Source organism: Penaeus japonicus, unplaced genomic scaffold, assembly GCF_977035675.1.
Source record: "Penaeus japonicus unplaced genomic scaffold, GWHDUDI00000001_assembly GWHDUDI00000040, whole genome shotgun sequence".
Classification (NCBI taxonomy): Eukaryota; Metazoa; Arthropoda; class Malacostraca; order Decapoda; family Penaeidae; genus Penaeus; species Penaeus japonicus.
The window spans coordinates 15,903,371-15,915,870 of NW_028234442.1; the positions used below are offsets into that span (position 1 = coordinate 15,903,371).

The following is a 12,500-nucleotide window of genomic DNA, read 5'->3' on the forward strand; positions in this document are numbered from 1 at the left end:
ATATGTATATATAGATATATAGATGTATATATATGAATAAATGCATATAGATATTTACATAAAGATACAAACTCACACACTTGCTCACACACACTTATACACACACATTGATATATCTATAGATGGAGCGATATGTATGTGGATATTTGTATTGTGTTTCTGCGCTTTCATTCCTTCCACATTTGCACCTTTGCCATTGCTTTGCTCTTACTTCCAGTGGACTCGGATGAGGCGCTGCACCTGGTGGCAACATCCTACTACCGGTCGGGGAAGCCAGGTAGAGCATACTCTGTCCTCCACACCCACGGCACACGCACACCGCAACTCAGGTTTCTTATGGCCAGATGTTGCTTCGACCTCGGAAAGTAAGTTCTCATAGCGACGAGTAATGAGTGAATTATCTGTGATCATTTATGTATGTATTGTTCTATATATCTTTTTCTCTCGAGGTTTAGTTTTTTTCTTGTGGCATAATATTTCTTAAGTCAATGATTATGTTGTTCATGCATACCATTACAGACAAAAAGTTGGGTGTCATTGTTGAAATTCAAATGTCCCTATTAACTCCTATTAATTGAAGCTGCAATTCACTAGGCAATAGCTTTTGATTACTCTGATCTGCATAAAAAAAGAAAAAGGATTATATATATATGAAATCTACAGATCAAGATCTACATTATGAGATGTGAAAATATTAGTTCTTTTTTTACTTCCCATGAAATATCAGTACAGGTTGCTCAACTAAGCTGAACTAAATTTAGTTTGCACATTCAGTAGGGGTTAAGCTGTCACAAATCTTTTCTACTATTATGCAGCTTGAATGCATGATACTGAACTGAATGTTCTAATAATTGATTGAAATGAAAATAAATCAGAAAGTGTTTATTTATAAGGATCTTGCTTTTCGACACAGGTTGGAGGAGGCAGAGACTGTCCTGACAGGGGGCAGCGTTCTCCATCCCAAGACGGTGGATGAACTGGCCACTGAGTATGGAGACCTGGCTTGCTTTGCCCTGCAACTCCTAGGACTAATATGCGCCAGAACGGAAAGACTTTTAAGAGCAGGAGAGGCATTCAAGAGATCATTGAAGCTCAATCCATTTTTATGGCAGTCATTTGTTGCACTCTGTGATCAAGGGGACAAGATAGATCCCTCAAAAGTTTTCAGGTTGGACTCGTTAGAAACTTTTTCAAATTGTCACGGTAACACGGTGCTAACTTTAGTTAACAGTGCCAATCCTGCAAACAATGTCAGTGTCAACTCGGACTCAGGAGTCACCAATAATACGTTAAATAGTGTATCAGTTAATACCCCGTCTGAAGGTGTTCAGCAGACTCACATTCCAACTCCTGTGCAGAACACTCCCAATAATTTATTACCCATTGTTAATACACCAGTACAGAGCCTAAGTAACATGAGTACGCCAGTACCCATCTCGTCTCAGAATACTCCTGTGGCTGTGATGGTCACACCTGTACAGGATAGAGGTGGTGGCGACAGTGGCGATGGAGTCTTTCAGGCCCCAAAAAAGAAAAAGTTTGTAAGAATTAAGAGCATGTTGGGAGGACCATGGTCGGTGAGCCCCATGACCCCCAGCTTTGGGGTACTACCTCTGGACGTCACCAGCCCCGTTGGTGACAGCGAGCAGTCGCCTCTTAACAGTTCTGTGGCCTTCCTTACGCCTTCACCACTCACCCTTTCCCAGCTAGAGACTGAACCAAACACCAAAGTTCCTCCACCAATAAGTAAAAGGGTAAGTCTCCATGAAATTTAAGAATTTGGGGATAATTTTTTTTAACTTCGAGATAGTTTTAAACAGAATTGGAGTAAAAGGCACTTGTGACTATATCTTACATACCTTTTGTTCATATGTAGACAAAATATCTTCTTTTTCAATAGTTTACAAACAATAATTTGAAAATGTTTAAGTGTATTAATCTGTGAGAAATAGATATAATAAAAAAATAATGATTTATTCATTTATTTGGGGGGAGACTTTTTTACTTTCTCACTGAATGTCATCATTTACTTGTATCACTAACTATTTTTTCCAATTTCAGATATTATGTAGAACAACAAAAGACTCTCCCTTGGTTTTAAATAAGCCGGCGGTGTTTGCCCCAGCCGGGAATAACAGCAACTTCCAAAGCCCCCCAACTGGGCAGCCAAACCCCAATGTCCGCAGGTCATCCAGACTCTTCGGTAACAGCAACTCCGTTAAGGTAAGCTTGAGTGTTTCTTGTGTAAGTGGGAGTTTTTTTGAGGTTGGTCTGTATTTATGGATTGGCAGTTTGAGAGAGACATAATCAGTTGTTAAAGGAATAAATGAAGTGCAAGGATTTGTGGTTTTGATGGAGGGTAAAGGGAAACTACTGGCTCTGTGGATGGAGGCAAGGACTCTTAGTTTCATAGACTTGGTTTTGTAGGACTTTCAGTAGTTTCTGCATTCTTTTAGTCCTCATGTTGAGTGATGGTATTGGTGGATACAGACTTTGTGGCATGTTGGGTGTCTCATGAATTTTTTGTGAGTGAATACAGGCGAGAGCTGTGTGTTAAGGTGTGGTTATGTTTGTTGTCGTCTTTGAGTTTTCTCTATTCTTTCTTTCTTTCTTTTTCCATCTTCCTCTTCTTTTTTTTCTTTCCTTTTCTCTTTGTTTTTCCTTTTCTTTCTTATCATTTTTCTTTTTCCTTTTTTTCTCTTTTTTTTTGTGGTATTTGCAAGATATTTGGCAATGTGTTCTTATTCTGCCTTTTTTGTTGTTTTCTGGTGTGTTGTTTATGTGCAAGCAATTATAAAGTCTCATGGGTATTATCTAGTATCATTCATGTGATTCGTTAGAGAGCCAGAAAAAATATATTTTTAAAAGTTTACCTTTTATGTATATGTTAATTGTAGTGTGGATAATGTTTATGAGGATATACCTGTTTTGAGACAGAGTGAGTGAGGGTCTCTTGTGAAAGAGAAAAAGATCTTGGCTATCTTTTTTTGGTTACATTATAGTTGACTTTGGAGTAGAGTTATATTAGTCCATCCCTATTTATGTCTATCTGTCTGGTCAACCTAAGATCATGGACAGATTGTACTTGATTCTGAAGCAACCAATGTTTTTATTACATTCAGTCTGTTCCACTCAGTTTCATTCTTTTTAATGCCAGGATGATAGAGTAGAGATGTCTGTTTTCTGTGGACATGATTCGTCAGGATAGCATATCCAGTGGACAGAAGGGGAAGTGGGAATCCCATATATGTCTGGGAAATTGATATCCCTAGGATGTGTTCTCTGGGATGAAAGAAATTTGTGAAGATTGTGCAAGTTATATAAGTAGATTGGTCTGTAGAAGGCTGTGATAAAAAGTGACTTGAGAAATATGTAGTCGAATCTAGGTACCTTTGCAATCTTTTTAAAGTCATAGGTATCCTTTATGATGAGCTTTTGGTTTGAGAAAACATCCCCACCTTAGCTAAAGGTAGTTTGAGCAGTTTGTGTGTCAGAATTGATTTTATTTGAGCTTCTGCAGAGCATTTGCAAGTCTCATATTAAAGTTATGTTCTTGGATATATGAGCTTTGGTTGTATGTGACTTTTTAAAAATATATAAAGAAAATTTCTTTGTATGTATGAAATTAAAGTTGAGAATGAATGTCAAAAGTGTGTGTGAAGGTGAGAATATTGTTATACATTTTAAATATCAAGACCACTTTTTTCTTTCTTTCTTTCTTTCTTTCTTTTTTCAATATCAGCAAAAATGTGATAATCTTCATGGTTTTACTTTGCTAATGACGTTTGTGTTATACTCTATAGTGTTCAGGAAAAAGTGGGCTAATTTATGTGATCCACAAAGTTAAAGGATCATAACCAATTATCTCTCCTATTAGTAAAATGAAATGCCTTTTGCTATGATATCTTGATGTTTACAGACTAATTACAATTACATTTATACACTATCTGCTAAATTTTTTATTTTTATCTTCAGGAGAACAACAAGAGTCGCTTCGTAGCACCAAAATCTCCCGCTCGGAAAGCCAAAACTAGATCCTCTAAAAGTCAGTCCAGCTTGTCAGAGCTCAATGAAAAGAACAAGAGTGAGAACCAGGACATCATCTCACCCTCGGATAAATCGCTCTCGGAAAAGCCAACCACTCCACAGAATCTCGCGCAACAAGCACACACTATACAGAAGCAGTCTGCTGGTACGTTGGAAATATGCTTTGGTGTGCGCTATGGTCACAGTGTTATTGACAATATCCATTGATTTAGCTGTGAAGGTTGGAATATTTTGGTAATGCATGATTATATTCATCAATTGAGAATGATCATTGATTCGGTATTGAATTTAGGTATCATTTAAAATCATACACTCATATATCAATTTGAATAGTATTAATAATCACATTTTTATTTTATCATTTCTTTTCTTTTTTTTTACCATTTCGAACAGAGGGCTTGATGTCACTCCTTCGGGATATGGGTGCAGCATATCAGCAGTTAGCACAATACAACTGTGCCCGAGCTATAGAGTTACTAACCGCCCTCCCCACACAACACTACCGCACAGGCTGGGTCTTGTCACACATCGGCAAGGCACATTTTGAGATGAACAATTACCAACAGGCTGTAAAGTGAGTAAGATCATGTATATGCTAACAATAAACTGTAGGTTTCTTACTCATTACTGTGTGATTGGAAGATTTGATTAATTATCCTCGTGAGATATATATTTGCGTGGTGGTTTGTTTTTTTATTTTTCTTGTAGTAGTTGGATATATGGTTGAATGGTTGGCTGTGTCAGTATTGTTGTACATTATTTTGTGACCAAAATTAAACCAGAGTTTGAAAAACTAAGTTATTGCTTTTAGATAGTGAATTTAATATTTTTTATGATCATTAAGAACAAGAGATGTTGGAAGAAATACTCATTATTTTTGGTTCATTTCAGATATTTCAGTGAAGTAAGAGAAAGAGAACCGCACCGTCTGCATATTATGGAATATTATAGTACGGCACTGTGGCATTTGCAGAAAGAAGTCCAGCTGTCAGCGCTTGCTCAGGTAACAATTTTTCAAATAGTCCTTTAACATATTGGAAGGTCGCATATCTTTGTGTAGGAGAATTATCTTTCCTTCTTTCTTTTTTTTAAGAAAAGAAAGAAAATTATAAAAAAAAAAAATGGAGAAATATCCCTTCTTTTCTTTCAGGACCTGATAGAGGAAGATAGAGAATGTCCCCAAGCCTGGTGCACAACTGGGAACTGCTTCTCTCTCCAGAAGGAACATGAAGCAGCAATTAGATTTTTCTCAAGAGCCATTCAGGTAAGGAGAGGGAGTGTTAGATGGAGAACAGTTTGTATAGAGTGTGAAAAGGTATAGGAATTACTTTTGTTATTTTATTTATACATGCCATGTTGCCTATTTCCATCCACTTGAGCTTGCTTGAAGGTAGATTTCCATCATATTATTTTGCTTGAAAGCTTTCCTTTGAGGAAGTTACCATGGCATTTTGTTGCTGTGTGCATTTGGAAGAACTTGCCACGAAAGCACAAACACTCTGGAGGTTGGCAAACATTTGCAATGTTTAATGCAAGGCTGAATTGCAAGTCGGGAAGAAGTGACTGGGATACTGAGTGACTTTTGGGAAGTCCCAAGTCTAAATTAGACTTTTGTTTTAGGAGTACACTAAATGAGTTTAGCAGAAATAGTAACATGGAAGGTTGCCAGTGTACAGTATTATATTATAAGATGATAACCTTTAATTCAGGAAGATAATTTCGAAACATATCAAATTGATAAACATGCCAGTGACTTGTTAGAAGAAAAGGTAAAAGAGATGAAGTGTATGTTCACAGTTGTTCCATAACATCACTTAAGTTTCCTTTTTCCTCCCCACTCAGGTTGATCCAAACTTTGCATATGCCTACACTTTGTTGGGTCATGAGCACATAGCGACAGAAGAGTTGGACAAGGCTCTGAGTTGCTACAGAAGCGCTGTCAGGATAGACCCTCGACACTACAACGCATGGTGAGTGGGAGTTAGTCTCACAGTCATGCTATCTGTGCCCTAAGATGGACCTTGTGATCACCATTTAATTACCAAGCTTTTGATGGAATTTTTTTCATTCATTTGTAATATAATGAAAGTTAATGTTATTATTTATAGGAAGGGTATTAACTCCTTTCAAATTCACAGGTATGGTATTGGTTTAGTTCTGTTCAAGCAAGAAAGGTTTGCTCAAGCAGAGTCTCATTTCAAGAAAGCACTTGGAATTCACCCGCACAGTTCCGTTCTCATGTGCCATGTGGCTGTGGTGAGTAACCATGTTATGGTGTTTCCTTGTTTTTACAGTCTTTCTCTTTTCCTTATTTCATTTTTCTCTTCTTATCTCAGTTTCTTCTTCATCCTGTCTTTCCTCATCCTCCCTTTTCTCCTTCTGATCTCAGTTTCTTCTTCATCCTCCCTCTCTTTCCCCTCTTCATCCTCCCTCTCCTCCTCCTCATCTTCTTTGTCCCTCTCTTTCTCCTTGTCATCCTCCCTCTCCTCCTCTTCCTCTTCATCCCCCCACTCCTCCTCTTCCTCTTCATCCTCCCTCTCTTCCTCTTCCTCTTCATCCTCCCTCTCTTCCTCTTCCTCTTCATCCTCCCTCTCTTCCTCTTCCTCTTCATCCTCCCTCTCTTCCTCTTCATCTTCCCTCTCTTCCTCTTCCTCTTCCTCTTCATCCTCCCTCTCTTCCTCTTCCTCTTCATCCTCCCTCTCTTCCTCTTCCTCTTCATCCTCCCTCTCCTCCTCTTCCTCTTCATCCTCCCTCTCCTCCTCTTCTTCTTCATCCTCCCTCATCTCCTCCTTCTCCTCTTCATCCTCCCTCTCCTCCTACTCTTCATCCTCCCCCCTCTCTTCTACCCTCTCCCCTTCCTCTTCCTTCTTCCCGTACTCCCTCCTCATCCTCATCACACTCCCACTTCCTCTTCCACTTTCATTTCCTTTCTTTCTCCTTATTGACCTTTTCTGTCTCCTTTTTCTCCTTCCCCATTTATGTCTTTATGGAAAATAAAACTATTTTGCATTCAGGACCTAAAATGAAGAACAGTTTACCAGCATGCATAAACTACTCTGAAGTTAGTAAACAGAATTTCCAAATGACCTAATAACATGCAAAGATTAAAACCTTTCTCTTTCCCCTTTTACTAGGTGGAGCATGCCCTTCAGAAGAGTAGTGCAGCACTTGCAACGCTGAACCGTGCACTAGCCGTAGAACCCCGCAACCCACTTTGTAAATATCACAGAGCATCTATATTGCACGCAACGGACCGCCATCAAGAAGCCCTCGCAGAGCTGAATCAGCTTAAGGAGATTGTTCCTAAAGAATCTAATGTCTATTTCCTGCTAGGGAAGGTAAGGAGGAAATTTCAGAGTGTGTTATTAGCCAGCAGAAATGGTAAAGAAAGTAACCTAATGTTTTGGAGAAAGAACAGAACGACTTGGCTACTGTCAGTCAATATTAAGGGTTTTAAAAAGATGTTAAAAGCAGTTGCAGAGAAGTGCATAGTTTAATGTTGGATTATCATAACAAAAAGTTTATGCCATTCATTAATATGGTTATTTGCATTGCTTATTGACTCCTAACAAATAAATACAATTTCGACAAACATTGTAGGCCATCTTGAGCTTTCGTCGTGCCATCTCTCACAGCCGACTTATCCCTACAGGTGCACAAAAAGTTGGGCCAGACCCACCTCGCATTAATGAACTTCTCGTGGGCCATGGACCTTGATCCCAAAGGTGCCAATAATCAGTTCAAGGAAGCCATTGACCCAGCCATCAACCGTTTCCCCGTAGATGACGAGGACACCACCAACAACAACCCCCATGATAATGGTGGGTTCCTAAGTCCGTATCAATCATTTGTTTTCTTTTAACTTACTCTTAAGTGAAGTAGATGGTAGTGTATGTTACGATGTAGATGGGCATGCATGGTGGCTAGTGACTTCCGACATTTCGCATTAGTAATTATAGCAACTTCTTTTTCTGTTTAAGGGCAGGCTTGTGTGTCGGGTGTATTTAGAAATGATAAAAATATCTTACTTGCAATTTGGTTTTGAGTGTAAGATTTAGACAAATAGTAGAGTTTGCCTTCCTATAGCATTTGTGTCTTCCCCTCAGGGTTTCAAATGAAGTTATTAACTATTCAGTTTTTAGGCTAAATTATATATATATTATCAGTTGTCATTGTTCATAAGATGGTGTAATCTTTTAACCTGTTAACAATGGGTGACAAGATATCACGTCTAGTGGTTTTTGGGCCAGGCAACGGGGACAAGTTATTTTGTCCAGCCCGGCGTGCCGGGTGAGCAGACGCACAGCGCTTGCCGAGAATTCCGACGCGTTAGGCTTATGCGTTTGAATGTCCTGGCATTTCGGCCATTTAGAGCCAAAATACCCCTGTCGGGAATGGGTTAAAAGTAAGATTATGTTCTGTTGGCAATGCCATTTTGTTTAGATATAGTTTTCATGTAAATGAGTTGTCTTAGGCATGAAGGAGGAGCATCATTACATTTATTGTGATATTATACATTTGACCCTTAACCCAATGACGACGGTGCACAACCCGTGGTGCAGCAACAAACCTCCCCGTTCCCTCCCGTTCCTATATTTTTCATTGCATGTTGCAATCAATATTGCAATATGTTCTTCGCCAATAAAGTGCATTTCCGTCGGTTAATCAAAGATACACAAGCATACTTAAAGTAAGTTAGGGATAAAGACAATATTAATTAACCCACATCTGATGGAGGGTAAGGATGATCTGGAATTCTAGGTACAGTGACAATAGAAGTTACTCTATCTTTTACTTACTATGTAGGCCTGGATTTTTATGCCTTGGTAGTTGCTCGAGCAACTGCCTTTCAATGGCAGTCTATTGTATTATATAGTCCATATCAGCTCATTATGATCTGTACTGTCTGATGGAAGTATTAGTTTTATGGGAGGACAAAAATTAGCTTTATATTTTTTGTTCTTTGGCTTTACTTTTCGTTAACAAGTGTGAAAAATCATCCTTAACAAAAGTAAAACAAAAAAATGGGGAAAGGAAGGTAACCTGTGCTTACATCTTTGAGTACCACAGCATAAAGCAACCATAGGGACGGACACATTTCAGCCACTGCACTGGTTCACCATCTCAATTAGCTTGTGTTGGTATGTCCCTGTCAGTCCCCCCCTTGGTGAAATTTCTCACCATTTGCACCAGGGTCTGTTGGCCAGCAGGTTAATGTCCCCTAGATGCTGTGGGTTGATAGTGAGGGCAAAAAGTGTTCATTTGAAGTAGAAGTAATGGTATGCTCTTAATCACCAATATTGTAATTCATAACACTTACAGTTGGTATGTGTGTGTGTGTGTGTGTGTATATGTATGTATGTATATATATATATATATATATATATATATATATATATATATATATATATATATATATATATATATACACGTATGCTTATGTATGTATGTATGTGTATGTATATGTATATGTATATGTATATGTATATGTATATGTATATGTATATGTATATGTATATGTATATGTATATGTATATGTATATGTATATGTATATGTATATACACACACACACACACACACACACACACACACACACACACACACACACACACACACACACACACATATATATAACACACACACACACCTGTGGCTCAAGTTGAAGCCAGCTAAATGATTAAGAACATTGGTAGGTAAAATATTCATGGCCATACAAGAAGGCATCTAAAGAGTTGCTGCACATATCTTCAAATAAATGTATAGACAACCGCTCTTGTGTATTTACTGGAGCCAGAAGCACGGAACTCTTACCTTTAACACATTTCTTTCCCTTTTCAGGCAGTGAAGCCAGCTCTTTGGCCCCCGCAGAATCTTCCCAGGAATCCCTTATACTAGAACCACAGCAATTGCCAAACATGGAGAGTTTAAGTGACGACAGCTTATAATAACGGCATTTTTAGGCGTCAGATATTCTATACAAGTTTTGAAGCGTTGTAAAAAGGATTGATGATTTTTTTTCCTATGCTAGAGAGGATGCTGTAAAGAAAAAGTTATATAAATCATTTTGACATTGTATCTCTGTTAGAAGAAGATGAGAACACTTATAAAAGATAATATAGGTAAACCATTGGAATATTTATAAGGAACTCTAGAAGTTAAGAACAGTGAAATCATCTGCTACAGTTTTTAGTGCCTGGTTTATTGTGAGTATCAGAACCAGTCTGAATTTCAGTGAGTTTGCAGTGGACATGTCATTGGAGGAGGTGTGATAGGCATTCTTCATACAAATTTGTAAATGTGTAAAACAAGTGGGAAAAAAAAGTAAAAAAAAATAATAATAATAATAAGAGAGAAAAGATTACAGTATGTTCTTCCAAATGAATATTTTTTTTTCTTAGTTGGGTTTCTAGAAAGACAAAAAAAAAAAAGGTAGATTTCTTTTTTAAGCAAAGATTTTCATTGGTGATTTGTATGGTTGCTCTGATGTAAAATTCTTCTTATTTTGTTTCTTTCACTAAATTTCTCTTATTCAAATGAGATGGATGGATGACTCTTTAAGTTTCTTGCCTTTTACTACTAGTCAGCACAATATAGGTTTACAGGGATGGCAGGTAAATGAATCATATAAATATTCTAAAGGCTAGAATGTACCGAAAGAGAAAGAATTATTCTTTAGATAAATTAAGAAAAGGAATTTCTGGAGAGTCATTTAGTTATTATCTTTAGTAAATTAAAAAGAGGCAATCTGTATGATCTGTACATTTTCTCATATCATTGTATGAATGAACTCAATTTTTTCTGTATTTATTTGTTTGACATAACACCAAGTAATTTAAGGATTTTTTATTCATAAAAGGAAAAAAATATTTGATTTGTCATCATTATTTGTAGGAGAAAACCCATATTCTATAATAGCTGTAATTAAGTTGTAAAATATTGCATTCATATATAATTTTTATTCTGTTTGATTGACATTTACACAAAATACCTAAGATGTGAATTTTTGAAAGTCTTAAAGCAATAATGCATTTCTGTTTACCTAGTCTCTTTAAAAATATCATATGAATTAAAGCAAAAAGCCACATAAAATCAACTGTGTGAGGCAATGTATGTGCACATTCTCTATTAGATAGAATTTAATTACAATGTGTTATTGATACAAAATAAAATTACAAGCCAACAGGAGAAAAAAAAAACACATGTGCATACATAACAAAAGTTGATCTCCTCTTTTAATTTATGACCATCTGATGGTGGAAAACTGAAGAATTGGCTTGTGCCAGCAAAAGAAGTTCAGGTTTGCAAACTTAACTAAAACTACTGATTATATTCAGTATGCAAAGATGTTTTGTTGCTGGCAGTTTGTCATTAAATATCCTCTGGGAGTTTGCTTTCACTTTCCTTTCCTTTTTATTCTTCTTTCCTCCTTTGTTATGCTTTGTTGAAATATATTTTTTTGTACTATTTATTGAATGAGAGTTTTGATCAGTGTAGTTTTTAAGTTGAGTTGAATGAATGCATTCTGCCTCCTCTAATACATGGAAAACGGTGAATCTGAAAGAAGGGATAGAGTCCTTTGTGTTCATGCTATTAATGATGATAATCCCTGTTGAAAGATCCTACTGCTGAGTTGTATATGCAACACAAAGTCATTGCTGAAATATATATTGCAGTACATATAATGATATTGATAAGATTTGCATCTGAATTCCGATGGTGCACATGCTAAACCTTTGTTGAGAATTATACAGAAAAGCAAACAAAATAAAGAAAAAAAAAAGAGGATGCTTCTCACACACACACACACACACACACACACACATTCACTTACTCTTTTACATCACCCTATTATTGTAGTTTTCATATTATATTGTATATTTTTTGCATACACAGATATTTTGACACTGCACATGCATATCTATTGAACAAAAATTTTAAGCCCTTGATCATTGGGCCTTTTTAACTCATTCATGCCGAGGCTTGTATTTGTGTAATGCCGCTCCCGCCAGCTAGATAACAAACATGAGACCTCTCCCTGCGCAATGCTGCTTTATATCTCTATGAGCACTTTTCATCTGCCAGCTTCTATGGGGTGAAAACAGGAGGTTTTTGTATTTATATAAATTATTTACACAAGTGAATAAAAATGTGCTTATGCAAATGGATCTCCTGTGATTACGTACATATACAATGATCTAAAATGTACTTTTTGAGGGAGAGATCATGATGTAATAGGAAGTCACCTGGCGGGAGCGAAATATTTCCATTACGTGATATGTCACCCGGCGTCAATGACTTAACTTGCCAATATCAGACAAGCCACATAATTGCAATTGTCTCTTGCCTTATCTTCATTTGTAGGAGAAGGGTATGAACGTGACTAAATATCTTAAGACAAGAGAGGTATCTGATGCCTTTCACCAATAGTCTTCATCGGAAATACTTGTATTTC

At 37.1% G+C, this 12,500-nt stretch overlaps 1 protein-coding gene across 2 annotated transcripts in view; it reads left to right on the forward strand.

Moving 5' to 3' along the window:
- The window catches only part of Cdc27 (cell division cycle protein 27), a 20,279-nt gene extending 8,846 nt beyond the window's left edge, over positions 1-11,433 (forward strand). Inside the window, exons 3-14 of one of the 2 annotated variants that reach the window (XM_043017511.2) lie at positions 218-365; positions 914-1,754; positions 2,062-2,223; positions 3,976-4,192; positions 4,441-4,621; positions 4,939-5,050; positions 5,198-5,311; positions 5,890-6,017; positions 6,186-6,303; positions 7,182-7,385; positions 7,700-7,868; positions 9,887-11,433. In XM_043017511.2, the coding sequence (XP_042873445.1) occupies positions 218-365; positions 914-1,754; positions 2,062-2,223; positions 3,976-4,192; positions 4,441-4,621; positions 4,939-5,050; positions 5,198-5,311; positions 5,890-6,017; positions 6,186-6,303; positions 7,182-7,385; positions 7,700-7,868; positions 9,887-9,993 (2,501 nt within the window). In that variant the 3' untranslated portion in view covers positions 9,994-11,433. Of the gene's footprint in view, positions 1-217; positions 366-913; positions 1,755-2,061; positions 2,224-3,975; positions 4,193-4,440; positions 4,622-4,938; positions 5,051-5,197; positions 5,312-5,889; positions 6,018-6,185; positions 6,304-7,181; positions 7,386-7,699; positions 7,881-9,886 lie in introns of both variants that reach the window. The other variant, XM_043017510.2, reaches the window with a different exon arrangement.
- The last annotated feature ends 1,067 nt before the right edge of the window (positions 11,434-12,500 follow it).